This window comes from Lipotes vexillifer, unplaced genomic scaffold (genome assembly GCF_000442215.2).
Source record: "Lipotes vexillifer unplaced genomic scaffold, Lipotes_vexillifer_v1.1 scaffold779, whole genome shotgun sequence".
Lineage (NCBI taxonomy): Eukaryota > Metazoa > Chordata > Mammalia > Artiodactyla > Lipotidae > Lipotes > Lipotes vexillifer.
Window position 1 is genome coordinate 1,059,347 of NW_006788448.1, and position 18,170 is coordinate 1,077,516.

The 18,170-nt window shown below is 43.7% G+C and overlaps 1 protein-coding gene across 1 annotated transcript in view; it reads right to left on the bottom strand.

Annotated features, from left to right (window-relative positions):
* Positions 1–18,170, bottom strand: part of ANKDD1B (ankyrin repeat and death domain containing 1B) — a 56,447-nt gene that overhangs the window by 14,224 nt on the left and 24,053 nt on the right. The window contains 3 exon segments of the mRNA XM_007461614.1: positions 2,098–2,196; positions 7,916–8,014; positions 13,351–13,449. Coding sequence (XP_007461676.1) covers positions 2,098–2,196; positions 7,916–8,014; positions 13,351–13,449 — 297 coding nt within the window.

Below are 18,170 nucleotides of genomic sequence, written 5' to 3' on the forward strand. Positions count from 1 at the left end.
AGGGAAAGCAGAGATTGATTTTTTTTTTTTTAAGTCACAAAATAAATGTACAGTTACACATTGTGGTAAGTGCCTTGAAGGAAAGTGCACAGCGGGAAGAGAGCACATGTGGGTGTGGGCCGAGGGCCAAACTTTCTGGAAGTCAGAAAAGGCTTTCCTGAAGAATTGACATTTGAGCTCAAATATGAAGGCTAAGGAAATATTAAACAGCTTAACTGCAGGACTTCCCAGAGGCTTCAAAGAGCTAAAGTGCAGTGGGAACAGCCACAAGGAAGCAACAGCATTCCCCTTCAGCATTCCCCGAGTTGCTTTGATCTTGGGTTCTTTCTCCCTAGATCATGTTGTGGGACTAATGCCCCACTCACCCAGGGGCACCGTCCGTGCTCAGCCCTCCCACCTATGTAGAGCCCAGCCATCGCGTATTCACCAGGCCCTTGCAGCCTGTTCCCCTTCCCTCCTCCTTTGTGGCTCAGCCACCTCTACCACAGGCTTCTTACCAGCCCTGCCAGGCTCAGTGCCCACCTCCAGGGTCACTCATACAAGCCCCTGCTGCCTTTGCTCCCACCCAGCTGCCACTGGCCCAGGAGGCTCGAGAGAAAACACATCTCCAGGGGTAGAAAAGGCAGACGCAAGGAGGAAAAAAAAAGGCGAGGAGAACCCAGGTAAGGTGTGAGAGCGGGGGCAGAAGATGCAGTGAGACTGTGTGGACAACAGTAGTTGAGCTGAGAGGCAAAATGCGTGGAAAGAGGGAACACAGATGCTGCAAGGTGGGTGGTGAGGACAGGGTGCAAGCAGAGCAGATGACATTAATCAGCATCATTTATGCACATACAACACATTCTCCTAATGGTGCCTACTACTCACTCACTTCCCCTACAGTTTATACTCTGTTTGAAACACCGGGCTAACAGCTTTTCATTCACAACCACCCTAGCAGTTAGGGTTTCTCTTCCCCACTTTATATATGAGGCACAGAGGTGAAGTCACTTCCGCAAGGCATTGGAGCTAGGAAGGAGCAGAGACAGGATTTGAACCCAGATCTTCCTGACTCCAGCAGCAGCACCAGGCTCCTCCCCAGGAAACAGGGGTAGACGGATGGAAGAGAGACGTCGTGAGTTAGCAAGGGATTCACCAGCACACAGAGGAGAAAGAAAGCAGGGGCAGGTGGAATGCTATGTCTGTGTATGTCAGACTGTCCAAAGGTGAGCAGGGGAAGTGGGAGACAGATGGGGCAGAGGGGCAGCCAGAGGGAAAAGCTTTCTGTGCAGACCTCTTCTGCTCAGGGAGGACCTTCTCTCTAAAGGCGCTAAGGATGAAAAAAGAGAACGTATCCCTCATCCCAGGGACGTAAGCAGTGCCTGGGACCACTGGCCTTGCTGGGGCCCAATTCCTCCTGAGAAACAGGAAGCATCCTTGGATGGACCAGGCAAGGTCAGAACCAGTTCCCCTAATGCCATTCTCCAAAAACTACCAGTCATGGGTTAAATCACATCCCTCCTCTCCAGTTAATACAATAAATAGTAATGGCTAAGCAATATTAGAGAAAAGAATATTCTCACAGGAGAAGTGAAAGTAGAGTGAAAAATAGGGGAATGTTTCCCCATCTAATTCCAGCACAGAGGGCGTTTGTTAATTCTACCAAAGCCAATTCGAACTTCAGAAAACCTAAATCAATACAAATGACTGACTTTCAAAAGAAAAACAAGATCGGTCAGTGAAGCGGGAAAAATAATCATTCTCCTTCCTATTAACAGCAGTTTCATCATTTTCCCAGACTGATAAATTTAATACAAGACTGGCATCTCTAGATACATGAGAAAAATTAACTGCAGCAAATGTAAATATTTAAAACACAAAGATTTCATTTTGTTCAGGAACTTCAATGACTTTCTAAAATTCATCCCTTGGATTGTATTTCTTAAGATTAAGACTCCGTCTCCAGAAGAAGTCAGTCGGCCCTCCCAGAAAGAATTCCTCCTTTGTGATCACTTGTCTCCCCGCTCCAGCCCTCCATGCATCTGCAAGGAGTGTCTCCCAGCACAGCCAGCCTCACAGAGCTGGGATCAAAGCCCATGTTATCATAATAGACTGACTCACTTCCACCTTCTGGTGCAGATCAACGTTCTCACTGAGAAGAAAGCTGACAAGGGATGCGTGGCTGTTCCGGGGTGCTATCTGCAAAGCACTGATATCGAGCTGCAGGAGACAGGTGGAGAGAGAAGGCACGGAGGGATTCCCATTAGAATCTAGCATGGTGTCTGGTGTTCATTCCATGGTAATCAATTAATACAATAAAATAGTATGCCTAGTTAAAAAATAAAATTCAACGTGTTTCTGATCATTTGGGGCTGGGGGGGCTTTTGGTTGCTTCTAGGTATCTCCCATTTAAAAGAGAAGAATCGTAGACAACACATGCCTCAGGCAAATATGAGCTAAAATCCTTCCCTTCTCCAGGAAGTAGACTAGGGCCAAGCCTTCTCTCTATACACCCTGCAAACCCCCTCCTTGAGCCAAAAGAACTGAACTTGGTATTGGCCCCAGAAGTGCATCCACCCTCTCCCGCCCTGACCATTTACTAGCAACTCTCCCCTTTACAGGTACCACCTCAGAACTCAGCATGATTGCTGCCTATGTGCAGGTTCCCTCACAGCCCTTTCACTCAACTTCTTTAGCATCTCTCCTTCACTTAGTGCCCATGCTAGAGGGCAAACTACTTAGGTCAGGGCCTGCTCTTGATTATCCTGCCCTCCTCCAAAAGGCCTTGCAATAAGACAAGTTCAGTGGATAGTTATGGACTGATTACAGTTGGTCCCCCAAATTCACGGGTTCTGCATCTGCAAATTCAACCAACTATGCATCAAAAATATTAAAAAAAAAAAAACATTCCAGAAAGTTCCAAAAAGCAAAACTTGAATTCGCTCACGTGCTGGCAACTATTTACATAACATTTACATTCTATTTATAATTATTTACATAGAATTTACATTGTATTAGGTATTATAAGTAACCTAGAGATATGTAAAGTACATGGGAGGGGACTTCCCTGGTAGCACAGTGGTTAAGAATCCACCTGCCAGTGCAGGGGCACAGGTTCGAGCCCTGGTCCAGGAAGATCCCACATGCCGCGGAGCAACTAAGCCAGTGCACCACAACTACTGAGCCTGAGCTCTAGAGCCTGCAAGCCACAACTACTGAGCCCATGAGCCACAACTACTGAAACCTGAACACCTAGAGCCCATGCTCCACAACAAGAGAAGCCAGCGCAATGAGAGGCCTGCGCACCACAACAAAGAGTAGCCCCCGCTCGCCGCAACTAGAGATAGCCCGCGTCCAGCAATGAAGCCAAAAATAATAAGTAAAAACTGTTTAAAAATAAAGTACATGGGAGGCTGTGCATAGCTTACATGCCAATACTGTGCATTTTATTTAAGGGACTTGAGCATCCTTGGATTTTGGTATCCCAGGAAGGGGGTGTCCTGTAATTGCAGGATTGCTGCAAAGTATTTTCAGGTCCTCAGAGTAAGGAGGCTGTAGGTTAGTATGTTTTCCTAAAATGGCTACATAAGTATGTCTCATCCAATCTGCTCTTCTGCAGTGTGACCCTGCCACTCCCCACCAAGGAGTGGGGTTTATTTCTTCACCCCCTTGAATCTGGGTAGACCCTGTCACTGCTTTGGCCAACAGAATATGGCAGAAGTGACAGTGTGCTAGTTCCAGGTGTGACCCTTAACTGGCCTGGCAGCTTCTGCTCCCTACATCATGGAAGCCAGCTGCCATGCTATGAGAAGGCAATGCAGACGCCGCACGCTGGTGCTCTTGTCAAGAGCCCCAGCTGATAGCCAACCTCAACTGCCAGGCATGTGAGTGAGCCACTGTGGACATCCACCTCAGGTAAGTCTGCAAACAACTGAAGTCCTGGCCGAAACTGACTGCAACCACATACCCGACCCAATGTAAGAATCTCCCAGCTGAGCTCAGTCAACCCTCAGAGCCAGGAAAGATAACAGTGCATTGTTCTAAGCCACTGTGCTTTGGGTTGGTTTGTTATGAAGTAATAGATAAGTGGTATAAATACTCACAGGAATGATACACGCTCTGACCAACTGGAGTCTAGCTTGAGCTGATACTAAATGCCTATATGACCTTGAATAAATGGCCTCTCAAGGATGGGCCTCTATGTTTTCCTCTGTAAAAATGACATAACCACCTATATTATTAGTTTTCTATTGCTGCTAATAACAAATTACCACAAACTTACTGCCTTAAACAATACAAATGTATCATCTTACAGCTCTGGAGGTCAGAAGTCTGAAATGAGTCTCACTGGGTGAAAATAAAGGCCTTTCTGGAGGCTTTCAGGAGAATCCATTTCTTTACCTTTTTCAGTTTGTAGAAACCACCCACATTCCTTGGCTTGCAGCCCCCTTCCTCCACCTTCAAAGTCAGCAGCGGTGTGCTGAGTCCTTCTCATGTTGCATCCTTCTGACCTCCCTGCCGGCCTCCTCCTTCCTTTTAAAAGGACCCTGGTGATTACATTAGGCTCACCTGGATAATCTCATTGTAAGGTCAGATGATGAGCAACCTTAATTCCATCTGCAAAGCAACCTTAATTCCTCTTTGTCATGTAACCTCACATACTCACAGGTTCCAAAGGTCATAACGTGGACATCTTTGGGGGCCGTTATTCTGCCTACCACACCATCCTACCTATTTCTCTCAAACCAAAGCAACACTTGGAAAATAAATGAGCTAGTAAACGTGTACAATAATCACAAGTATCATCTTATTCATTCCACAAAAAATTACTGAGCACTTATTACGTGTCAGCCCCCATGTTAGACTGCGGGGGCTATGACTAAACCGACAAGATCTCTGACGTTACATTCAGTAGCGGTGGACAATCAGTTGATTGGTAGATCAGTAGATCAGTAGATTTAGAACCCATTTATTAGATTCTAGACATTATTAGAAGAATAACATCAGCTAGTGACAATGAGAATGCTACAATGAGAAGTAAAATAGCATGAATGGATGGTTTCTTTCCAGTGAGTGATCAAGAAAAGCTTCTTGGATAGGGTGACGTCTAGACTGAGATCAGAATGGTAGGAGGTATCCCCCCAGTGGAAAGATCTGATGCAGAAACAGGCTTGTGAAGAGCCCAAAGCCAGGAACCCTATAGTGGGAAGAGCTATAGGAGTCTGTGGCATTTTATCCATGAGGCACAACAGGCACAGTGTGTAGGGCCTACAGACTTTTTAAGAGCTAAAGAAATATTTGAAATCTTAAAAAAAAAGGTTGGGATTCCCTGCTGGTGCAGTGGGTAAGAATCCGCCTGCCAATGCAGGGAACACGGGTTCGAGCCCTGGTCTGGGAAGATCCCACATGCCAGGGAGCAACTAAGCCCGTGCGCCACTACTACTGAGCCTGCTGTGCTCAAGAGCCCGCGAGCCACAACTACTGAGCCTGTGCACCACAACTACTGAAGCCCACGTGCCTAGAGCCCGTGCTCCGCAACAAGAGAAGCCACCGCAGTGAGAAGCCCGTGCACCACAATGAAGAGCAGCCTCGGCTCGCGGCAGCTAGAGAAAGCCCGCGCGCAGCAACGAAGACCCAACGCAGCCAAAAATAAATAAATAAAATAAAATAATTTTATTTAAAAAGTCATGCCATTCTTTATTTAAAAAAAAAAGTTGGTTCCAAGATACCAAAAGAAAAGCACAAAACTGAAGTGAATATTTAATTGACATGTTCATACTTCGTTGATTGCTAAATGTAATCTTCATAAGGTATTCATTACACTGTAAACAAATTGTAGGTTAAACTTTTTCACCTCCCTTATTCTCAGGTCTGCACAGAGTTCTAAGAAGTCAGAGTCAATCATAAATTAAGGTAGTTTATCATATCCAAATGATTGTAAATGCACAAATAAAAAAGCCTTTAAAAAATAATTTACAGCAAAAGAAAAGAGATATTTAATGTGGAATGTGGGGGCATTTAAAGTTATTTGATAAGATGTGAGGATAGGGCCTCCAGAAATATGGAATTCTTAGGGTCTACAGAAAGTATTCACTAGACCCAGGGTAGCTAGGCAGCCTCTCCACCCAGCTCCAATGGAGGCAGTCTCCATAGGCAGCTAAATCCACAATCTCTCCCCACTACCCTCCTCAGAAATGACTCGACCTTTATCCCCTCCCCTTAGCTGGGTGGGTGCAAAGCAAGCTCCTGGAGAACAAGACTAACTAATGTCAGCGGGTGAAGCATTTCCAAGATCAAACACAGTAATCACCTACAGATGTAAAAGCAAAATGAGCCTCACACAACCCTGGTGTGTATCCTTGCTTCTGGCTTCCTGCTTCCTGCTGCTTGTTTCCCTGGGGGCCTTTACTGGACTGGGGGGAGACAGGTGTGGACAGCAGCCGGGGGGGGGGGGGGGGGGGCTAATAGATGTAAAACAGACTTAGGACAATTTCCAGGCTGTCTGGATGAGGCCAAGGCCATAAGGATATGGACAACGTGGAGCCTACAGCCCTGGCAGGGTGGGGAGAATGCGAGCATGTGAAAGCCATTACAAAGCAAAACCTTCAGAGGGCCAAATAATTAAGTACAGAAGGGAGGGAGGCACAGAGCAACGAGGCGAGCCAAAAGGAGTGATCCCAGGAGGATCTTGCTAATAAGGGAGGCCTTTCCAGGGAGGCTGCAGACTGGGGGCAGAGGGGCACCTGGGCATGACAGAAAAACAGCACTTCTCTCCATATTCTGAATGTTTCCTGGGCCCTGTGAATTCTTAACTCTGGGCTCATTTATCACATAAAAAACCTTGCAACTCCAGTGGGAATCACCTCACCCTACATATTCCACTCTCTCTTGCAATCTTGTCTATGTATATATAATTTTATACAGTGAGGGACTTCCCTGGCAGTCCAGTGGTTAGGGCTCGGTGCTTTCACTGCCATGGGCCTCGGTTCCATCCCTGGTCAGGAAGCTAAGATCCCACAAGCTGCTCAGTGCGGCCAAAAAATATTTAAAATAAAAGAATTTGGGCTTCCCTGGTGGCGCAGTGGTTGAGAGTCTGCCTGCCGATGCAGGGGACACGGGTTCGTGCCCCGGTCCGGGAAGATCCCACATGCCGCGGAGCGGCTGGGCCCATGAGCCATGGCCGCTGAGCCTGCGCGTCCGGAGCCCGTGCTCCACAACGGGAGAGGCCACACCAGTAAGAGGCCCGCGTACCACACACACAAAAATAATTAATTAATTAAAATAAAATAAAAATTTTTTTTAAATAAATGAAGATCAGTGTCAAAGGATCTCAGCACCAAAGTATTTTGTATTTTGTACCTAGAAGAAGGCATCATCCTGTCTTCTTCAGGCTCCAGAATGACCACTTGGCTTTTTACACGATTTTCTTTTTCAGCATCTGCTGTGTATAAGCCAGGTACTACTTGTTTCTAGGAAGAAAACCAAGTAGAATAAAAGTGTCTGTTTGAGAAGCAACAACTATCTGCTACTTTTGCCCTATTTTCAATTATCCTCCAAATAAATTATTCCCCAAATAAATAGGGAGAATGGTATTGTTTTTGAGGAAACGTTAATAGGGGAATGTCAGAGGTAAGTCATTAATTCTTATCCCAAAGTAAGCGAATTATTAATACAATTGGCCTTCCAAATCCCCCTGCCCCCCACAGTTGGATGGATAACCATGGATAAGGACTGTATTATACCATTTTACATAAGGAATTGGAGCATCCATAGATTTTGGTACCCATAGGCAGGTCTTAGAACCAGTCCCCCGCGGATACGAGGGACAACTGTATTAATTCTACAAAAGCCCAGTGAATGGGTCAGTGCAGGACCAGATTACCCAGAGAACATTCTGATTCCCCCTCCCCGTGTGAGTAAATAGACATGGAGCACATACTTTATTTGGAATGCTGATATCACTTCCTGCTGCCAGTAGCACTTTGCTGAATTCTACATGACCTCCTTCAACAGCTAAGAAGAATGGTGTTTCGCCATTCTAACAAACAGAAAAAAAGTTAAAATGAATTGCCCCTTGGCATGGAATGAAATTACTTGAGAAACAGCATGCTTTCTCTATCTCTTGTGCATTACTCTTAATAGATAGCATTTACTGAGCATCTATGTGCCAACTTATACTGCCAAGACTATATGCTTTGGCACAGTTTAACTACACAACGACTCTGAGGTCAGGGTTATCATTCCCACTTTACACATAAGGAAACTAAGCCTCAGTTGAAAAGTGGCAAAGCTAGGATGCAAGTCTAGCTCTTTGGCTCCAAAGCCTGCATTCTTAACTACACTGTTACACTGCCTCCTTTCTCACCTTCCCTCCATCATTCATACTCTCGATCTTTATTAATCTAACAAACAGTTATTAGACACCTGCTGTTTGTCAGACAGTAGTAGGCACTGGGATTGGGAAGACAACTAGAATCCAGACCCTGTCTACAAGAAGGTAACAGCTTGTTAAGAAAGATAATCATGGAAATGAGGAACTAAAATGCAGTATGAAATACAAAAATAGAAGCACATTTGTACCAAGTACAGTTTTAACCTTTAAAACTGATTTAAAATATTGCATGTCATTTAAAAAAATGTAATACCCTACCTTAGTAACTAAGGTTCCTGAAACTCATTATGATAAACGCTAGTAGGACAAAGTGAGTTTAGTTTAGGCCACAACATAGAAAAGAAGGAACTGGTCTCACACAATAGCTACTTGGATACTTCCCCCTCCTCATGCAGATTCTTTCCTAAAAATATTGGGAAGAAATGCAGAATTCCTTCCCCATGTCCTAACCATTCTCCACCTTGGACATTATTCTGCCTAACAGCTAGGATAAGTTCAGACAATTTTACTTGTAGCTAATTAGGTACAAACAATCATGTTAACAGGGACAAAAGAGCATGGAACCAATGTTCCTATCCCACTGAGATGGAAAAACTGTATCCCAGCAGCTTCCCCTGAGAGCCTGGGACAGCCATCTGTTAGAGAGGAATTTCTTTTCATAATCTGCCTTCTCCTTTTCCAGGAAAAGAGATGCCAAAAGGAAAACCCCACTGGAAAAATATTTGCAAAAATTGTGAAGGAAAGAATTCATGTCTTTAATATATCAAGAGCCTAATAAACATTTATATCTTTGACCCAGCTTTCCTACCTCTAAGAATATACCCAAAGGAAATAATGAGGAATACAGACTAAAGTTTGTATACAAAGAGGTTCATGACAGCATTACTTTAATAGTAAAGAAAAACTGAACAAAACCTAAATGTCAGGGGCTTCCCTGGTGGCGCAGTGGTTGAGAGTCTGCCTGCCAATGCAGGGGACACGGGTTCAAGCCCTGGTCTGGGTAGATCCCACATGCCGCGGAGCAACTGGGCCCGTGAGCCACAACTACTGAGCCTGCACGTCTGGAGCCTGTGCTCTGCAACAAGAGAGGCCGAGGTAGTGAGAGGCCCGCGCACCGCGATGAAGAGTGGTCCCCGCTCGCCGCAACTAGAGAAAGCCCTCGCACAGAAACGAAGACCCAACACAGCCAAAAATAAATAAATAAATAAATAAATTTATTTATTTAAAAAGAAAAAGATTAAAAAAAAAACACCTAAATGTCCAAGAGCTAAAGAACAGCTAAATGAATTTTGGGCAGGCACTAAAAATATACATGCATAGGAACACAAAGAAAACTGGAAGGAAAATGCATCAGATATTTACAAGATAATCCTTTCAGTGTAGAGAAAAATATGAAAATTGCTATTTATGTTTATTTTTATCTCAATCTTTAAAATTTATATTTCTGGCATATGTTTTATAATATATTAATTTAATGATAAATGTACATGTGATTAGGTGCATGCTCAAACTTTCTTTACTGGTATGAGTTTGCTAACCAGAGTGTTTGGAGACCACTGCTCTAGAGCCTAGTCCCATGAGCCTAGTCCAACTGGTCAGGCAACAGCCTATGTCAGGAAACAGAGGCAGCCCAAGACTGTATGTACATTATGGGCTTCATCCAAAAGGCTAATATTATCACTAGATACTTCACTTTGTGCAAATAAAACCCATCACAATCTACAATTGCAGTTTGTTGGACTTTATGACTTTTCCTCAACGTGCCCCAACGCGAAAATAACTAAAAGGTAGATGAAATCCAAGTGCACACATTCCAGTGGTAAAGTATTAAAGCAAAACAGGGCAAGCACAACTGAGACTTTAAATTAAATCCTATGACTATAGGACTGGATCTCTACATTGATTTGTGAAGGCCAATCATGGCTAAGACTTATCCTAGGTGAATCACGTTCTTTTTGAGTTTCTCACATTCATAACTCTTATTCAAGAAGACCAAATTCCTAGGTTCTTCTTTAAGTTAAACTAGTTCAGCCTGATCTTCACTAGGTCAGATGGCCACACACATAAAAATAAACAAATCAAGGCTCTACTTTTGTCCATGATCCTCAGCTGAAAGCCTGGCTTACATTTTCCTAGGAAGTGGAAGAGAGAAAAAGGAGGGTAATAACAATATGTACCACTGATACCGATGATAACCAAGATCCCACGTACTGCACCCAGATAACACCGGTGATGACACCGGATACCACTTGTTGCACACTTACCATGTGCCAGGCACCATCCCTTGAACTAGGTGTGTGACACAGCCTTTCATTTGAAACCTCACTAAGGCCTTATAAGGCTTGATAGATGAGGAAGCTAAGGCTGAGAGGGGCCAAGTATCGTGCCCCAAATCATCTAGCTGGGGTGATGGAGCCAGGATCAGACCCAGGCAGTCAGAGCACTGCTTTTAATCCCAGTCCAGGGATGCATGTGACCAGGCTGATTATGCTTCTCTGGTCCAAGGGGAATACTGACTTTTCCCAGGCATCACACATGCCCACTTTCACAGCCTTCAGTTTTCATTTTGTTGCCCACAGTTGCTATTTTTATAACCATACACCACCAACTCTAAGTCACATCCTGTTTCTCATGTTAACATATCTGAGATCAGGATGCACCTCACAACCTCAGTCAACCGGGCAGCAGACATGATATAGCTGTCATGGCTTGCGATTTGCATTAAATCAGAATGGGTGTCAGTGGCTTAGAAGAAAATCTCAGAATCTACAGCAGGGCACCTTTTGAAGAAACACTGCATCACAAGCGTCTTTGAAGGCACAAAAGAGAATATTTTGTCTGGAAAAGCAAGGACATCAAGACTCTGAGCGAGAAAGTGATTTAGAAGAATTCGACTCAATGTATGAAGTCCAGGAAGACTTAACCAAGCTCCCTTGCTTATTTGGTCCTTTGTATGTCTATGATTAAAAAAATCTAAGATAAAAGTCTAAAAGCTCAATAATATAAAATATTCTAAATGACAAGAGAGTTTTCTGTGTCACAGTTTAATTGGCAGCATTATTTTTTCCTAGTGTTATGTGAAATAATGATGTGCCTTACAATCAACGGTGTCTTAAAGTAAATGATTATATTACTTCTTAAAGTAGCTCTCAGGAGAGCTGCCAAGTTAGAATTCGTCAGAATATTAAACTATGAAGTCCAAGAGGACTCCACTCACATGAGCCTCCAAACAGCCAGCCTCGAAGGCATTGAGCCAGAGGTTGAAAAGTGACCACCCAGAGCAGATGACTCACAAGGGGTTTACAAGAACCCCAGGCCCGGTTTCTAACCCCCTGCTGCCCTCCACCTGAATATACCCCCTCCCCACTCCAGTGCCTCAGAGTGAACCCTCCGGAACACTTACTACTCACCATGCATCACCCCCTCCTCCCCTGCACCCCACAGCTCAGGGATGGGCACCCCACCCTCCTGGAAGTCCAAGCCAGAGAGCTAGGGGCCAGAAAGTCTGCCCTCTCCATATCCCCTGGTCACAAATCCTGTGGCCTCTGTCTCCTCCTACCACCTCATCCTGCTTGCTGCCAGTGAGAGCCTTGGTGAGAGGCTTTCTGTAGCTCTTGCTTCAGCCACTTCTGCAGTCACCTGACTGGGACTCCCCACCTCCTGCCTCTCCAGGCACCAATCAATGCCCCCTTCTAACCACGGTGACAGTTACCCGCCTACACCCAGGATGGATCCCATCCCTGTTTGCTGCTTAAAACCTCCCAAGGTCTCTGCTGCCAATAGGTCAGAATCACCCCTCCTCCTGGTGAGCACAGCCTTTCATGGTCTCTCTGCCTTGGCCCACTTGGCATCCACCTTTCCCAGCCCACCCATCCTCAATTTCTGCCACCCTGAACTTATCATTCCCAGGACACACCATGCTCTTTCATGTCTTGGTTCCTTTACAAACGGGTTCTTCCCTCTGTCTGAAATACTCTACCCTTATGCCCTCCTCCAATCTCCTCGTACCACTGTCCATTCAAATGCTCAGACCCACATAACATACCACCTCCTCTGTGAAGCCTGTGATATTTCTGAAACAGATTTTCCTTTGTGCTCCCACAGCACACTGTATATACATCTATTACCGCATTTAGCCTGATATATTATTTTTTGTATGCTCTTCTTGCCCTGTAGGCTTCTAGAATAAGAAAACATACTCTACCTAGCATAGAGCACATATTTAAATTTTTTTTTTTTTTTTTTGGTGAATAAGTGAATGGTTTAACAAATGAACCGCCATGAGTTACTTTAGACTGTTAAAGCTGTGGCTAGAGTAGTGGCCATGTTTTCCACAGTTTTAAGTGAAATTCATACTTTCAAAGGGTTAAATGAAGATAAATAGCTGTTTGAACGAGAAGGGAAAAATCCATCCATGTTCCTTGCTCTACCTTTGCTGCTAATTTGCTAGCAAAAGTGGGACAATAAAAGTAATTCTATATAACCTTGAGAAGGCAAACTGGTGAAAGATTTCTGGGAGGTAGTTTTAGCAATACATACCAAAAGATTTCAAAATGTGCAGAACTCAAAAAAAAAAAAAAAGTGCAGAACTCTTTGACCCACAATTCTACATCTAGGAATTTCTCCTAAGGAAAGTATCAAAGATATGCACATAGACATGGATGCCCACCCAGTGTTTCCCTCCCTAGTCAGGTGGGGCTGAGTCTCCCGCAGACCTCAGTGGAAGAAAAGAGCAACTGGAGTTGACAGTAGAAAATTCCATGTAGTCCATTGATTTCACAGACATTTATGGAGCAAAATTGGCAATCTGGACGATCCACTGAAAAAGTGGGTTGATTTCACCTGGATATTCGATGATTCCCTCTGACTGTAGTAACAACTGAACAACTCTACTGCTCACCAAAATGCCATCACCAAATCTACACCTCAACTGTCACTCCCCTTTCTCTGGTACTCAGCAAAGAAATAAAAGTCCATTTCACCTTGTCCTTTTCTGAAGTATGCAGATTAAGGAAGATAAGTTTTTCTATCATTTCAATGTGGCCCCGCTCTGCCGCCAAAAGAAATGGTTTTCTTCCTTTCTGAAAATCAATCATAAACTCCAGTGTTCACTATACACTTACTGAGCCGGCAAGACAACCAAAAAAGTGGGCAGCAGTTTGAGGGGAGGGGATGGCGAGGAGGCCAAAGTGGTGATTCTGGTCACAGCATTCTGGGGCCTTCCTAGCGGAGGGTGATAACAATTCCTCTCACTTCAAACCAGATCCATTTCTGAGTTGTTGCCCCAAACTGTGGGAACTCCGCATCAGCACAGAATCATTTTTATGGGGGTAGAGAAGGACTGTTTGGAAACGGTCTTCCCAAAAGCACCTGGGGAGATGCCACCTCACAATCAGACAATGAGATTCCCTTTCAAATGTAACAGTTTTACCAACTTTCTGCATTTATTGAATAGTTCTTTCACTCGACTATTTATTGAGCTGATTTTGTGCCAGACCCCATCTGAGTCACCTGCGTATTGCTCAGTAAGTCTTGCCTTACTGATAAAAATGTTTGAAGCAGAAATTGTCCAGGGTTTAATATTTACATGACTCATTCAGACATGACATGTGTGAACTGCTTCTCTTTAGGCTCTCCTTGCCTGCTCGTATATTTACCTCTAATGTTCACCAAGAATCAACGGGAAAACTCTTGAGAATAGGTCAATATGAAATGGGATGGAGAAATTAGGAATGATCCAGAGAATATAGCTTAAGAGGGACGTTTAGGTGTGATTTGCTGGGGAGGAAGGTTCAAGTGCAGAATCTTCTGATTACGGTAATTTCTCCAACTTTTCACATTGCAAAGGGAGACTGCATTTTCAACAGCCAAAATGTCATCGAGAACAATGAAATACCCATAAAAAACTCAATTTTCTAACCTGAGATATTTAAAAGAAGGAAAAGAAGTTGGGTTGGCAAAATAGCAGAAGTATTTTCTTTGATTAAAGAAAACATTCACAGATTGGCTTGATATGTTATTAACTAAAAGCTTAGCAAGACGTTTGAAATGTGAAAAGCAAGATACAAGACTCTTTATCAGAAGGTTCCTGAATCTAGATTTGTTATCTGATCTCCTGCTAATGCAAGATAATAAAAAGATAATGGAGTCTGTCATACAGAGTGAAGTAAGTCAGAAAGAGAAAGACAAATACCGTATGTTAACACATATATATGGAATTTAAGAAAAAAAAAATGTCATGAAGAACCTAGGGGCAAGACAGGAATAAAGACACAGACCTACTAGAGAATGGACTTGAGGATATGGGGAGGGGGAAGGGTAAGCTGTGACAAAGTGAGAGAGTAGCATGGACATATATACACTACCAAACATAAGGTAGATAGCTAGTGGGAAGCAGCCACATAGCACAGGGAGATCAGCTCAGTGGTTTGTGACCACCTGGAGGGGTGGGATAGGAAGGGTGGGAGGGAGGGAGATGCAAGAGGGAAGAGTTATGGGAACATATGTATATGTATAACTGATTCACTTTGTTATAAAGCAGAAACTGACACCATTGTAAAGCAATTATACTCCAATAAAGATGTAAAAAAAAAAAAAAGATAATGGTCACTGTTAACTTGAGATAGCGGCTCATGATTCTCTGACAACTTAAAGAGAAAGGAAGGAAAAGTGCTAAAATAATCAATGGCCAAAAAAAAGTGTGTATAGATCAGCCCTCCAGGGCTCTGCACTCATGCATGTAGGGAGGCCGGAGAAACAAAGTGGCACCAAAAATTCACCTCATTTGTATTCTTCAGCCAGATATGTGGTCAATTAGACCTACATCCCCAGCCCTTCAGAGTTTGAAATCCTGACTCATTATCGATGGTTCTCATCGAATCACTAAGGAAGGGCAAAGGGAAGAGACAGAAACTGCTTGGGGCCTCCATTTGCTGCTTGTGAGATTAGACCCCTAACTGAAGATCAAGATCTAGTCTTGAGCCATGAACAGCTCTTGGGAAATGACAGAGACAAAATTACTGTGTCTGGCTTATACAAATATCTGCTAATACTGACAACAGATAAAGGTCCATATAAACAAATCACAAAAAGGAGGATGGGAAACACTGCTGATATACCAGAAGAAAACATTTAGTCACACATCCTTATAAATCAGTCACTTGTTTATTGAACAATTATTAAGCACCTATGTATATGTCAGATACTGTGCTAAGCACGAGTGGCCAAGATAAAAAATATGGCACCCCAATGTTAAAAAGCTCAGAGTCTGTTAGGGAAGACGAACACACATACGAGTGATCATAATGAAATGCAGGACCTGAGCTGGCGATTTGTGGGAGTACATAACTCAGTGTGAGTGTGTGTTTCTGGCTAGGGAGCAGGTGACAAGAAATGGGTGGAGACAGCCTTTAAAGGTTGCTAATGCCCTGGAACAGCAGGAAAGAGCACTGGTGACCTGTTTCCTGTCCGCATCTTTTCCACTGGAGAACAGCCCCTGTGCCCCATTTTTGTGGAGCTGTTCATTATAGCTCCTGCCTCTTCCACCATCTACCCCTCGGTCAGAGTGTTTGGTTCAGGATGGTCACGTGCCAAGCCACAGGCCAATCAGAGTCACCTGTGAGCTTTCATATATAAAACTTGAGGCTGCTAGTAGCCATCTTTCCCACCATGTGGAGAGTAAACCTATCAATAATGCCAACAGAGACAGCCAAGAGTTGGGAGGAAAAAAAAGAGCTGGACCCAGCCATACCTGAAGCCAGCCAGATACACCCTCAAACTCTTTAGTTAGGAGTTAATAAACTACCTTTAATGTTTATTCTAGATTAAACTGGATTTTTGTCACTCATAACAAAAAGAATTCTAACTAATACATATTGAGCCGTCTGGGGACACATACTACCAGAAGTATCAGGAGTCTGTTCAACTTTAAACTGGCCGTACTCTTTTATCCTTGGTTGCTAAAAAGTCTTGCATTTCTGCATGCCTAAACAGAGTGACAAAGGACCCATCCACAAAGAAAGCCTAGTCTGGTAAGAAATGGGAGGTTATCAAAGACAAAACATTTTTCCTCACCAAGAAAACAGCTATTACTTTAAACTTCGTATGCCCTTTAAAAAATGTTATCATCAAGAAAAAAAAGTGAAAGCCAAATTACACAAAATAAGAACATTTAATGTAGTCTCTATCTTATAAACATATCAAAAGGTAGCATGAAGAAAGATGAGGTGACAGTAAAATGAGATACAAATCTTTTCTCCCATCTCTAGTATAAGTTATTAGGCAAAATAACAAGAATTTCAAAAATGTGGGTTTTTAAAAAATATATAGTTTCTTATGTCTTATTTCATTTTTTAACCACCCAACACTTTTAAATTACACTCAAGTGGGCCTCTATCCAGTGCAGCCTCGGAGACCTGAGACTGCCCTCACTTGGAAGGCAGGGAGATTTTCCAGCCTGGAGGACTATGGAGCCTGGTGTCAGGGCCTCAAGCTTCAAGCCCCACACAAACCACAACAACTTCCCAGCTCAGGAAGGGATCCTGAATCCCTTTTTTAATTAACAAAAATAAGGACGGTCCAGAATTCCGGTTCCTTTTTCCTTTATTAACTTAATGTGCATTTAACCTAACATGTCCTAATTCAATGCATTTAAATTGTTTGCACGTGAATAAGTCTGAGGAGTTGCAATTATTCATTAGAAATTATTTTTCATTTTTAAGTTTACTGCCAGGGTTATTTGACAAGTTACCAAGTTCGGTAAATGTTTCACAAACAGCCATTCAATGTGCACCTTAAGTCCAACCTGGCCATCCCTTCCCACAGGGATCCCAGAGAGGGTGCCCTGGAGAGCCTCTGAGGAGAGAAGGCCGGTGGAACCCAGCATGAAGCCCCCCGGTGCCTCCTGGGCATGTCTACACACCCAAGACATTTCCCTTCACCCTGCGATCAGGAATCCACAGCAGAACCCTAGTTGAAGGGGAAAACCAGCAGGGCCTTGAATAACTAGAGATTTGAGAGAGAACAAGAACATTGCCATGAGTACAAAGTGCTGAAAGAGCAGTGTCTTGCATATGAAGGCATGGAACTGGTGTGAAGGGGAGCTGCTGGGTCAGTTCTCCCCAGATGGGAGTCAATAGGTTTGATGAAATCCAAGGCTGTTAGATGTGGGCCTCAGGTCCACATAGGAAACTGTCTTCTCAAATCCCTTCATGATTATTATCCCCAGTCCTCCAAAAAAAGGATGCTTCTTTGCATTTGGACCTCTAGAGACTTCATATATAGATTCCTTTAAACCAGTGGAAGTTCCCCGACGTATGCAGCTGAAACCAACCTAACATCGTACCATCAAACTTTATAAACATTCAACAGATAAATGAGTGGCCTCTTAGGCCATTCCCTTCTGTGTCCCTCCCTCTCCAAACATTTTAGTCTGAGTATTTATTTTTGATCACTAGGTGGGAGTTTACATGTAGATTCTAAGTATCTAGACTGCTTCACCTATGACTTCTCCTGGCTGCTCTAATCTCTCTCCCCTGGAGAGGCCACATGATTTCTAGAGCTACGGAGTTGGGAGAAACTTCAGTATACTCCAGTGTCCTCCATCTCTCCCATCTCACCCAACCTCTTCCAGGCCTAGTTAAATCCATTTTGTTAATAAAGACCTCCTCCCTGTAAGGCTTTCCTTGTTAGCTTTTGGAGTTCCCTCTAGGCTAATGAGAAGGATTACTAACACTGGGCAGGTATAAAGGCTCTCCATCACTTTCTGTGGATAAGAAACTAGGGAGGAAGGCCCCGCTGTGAA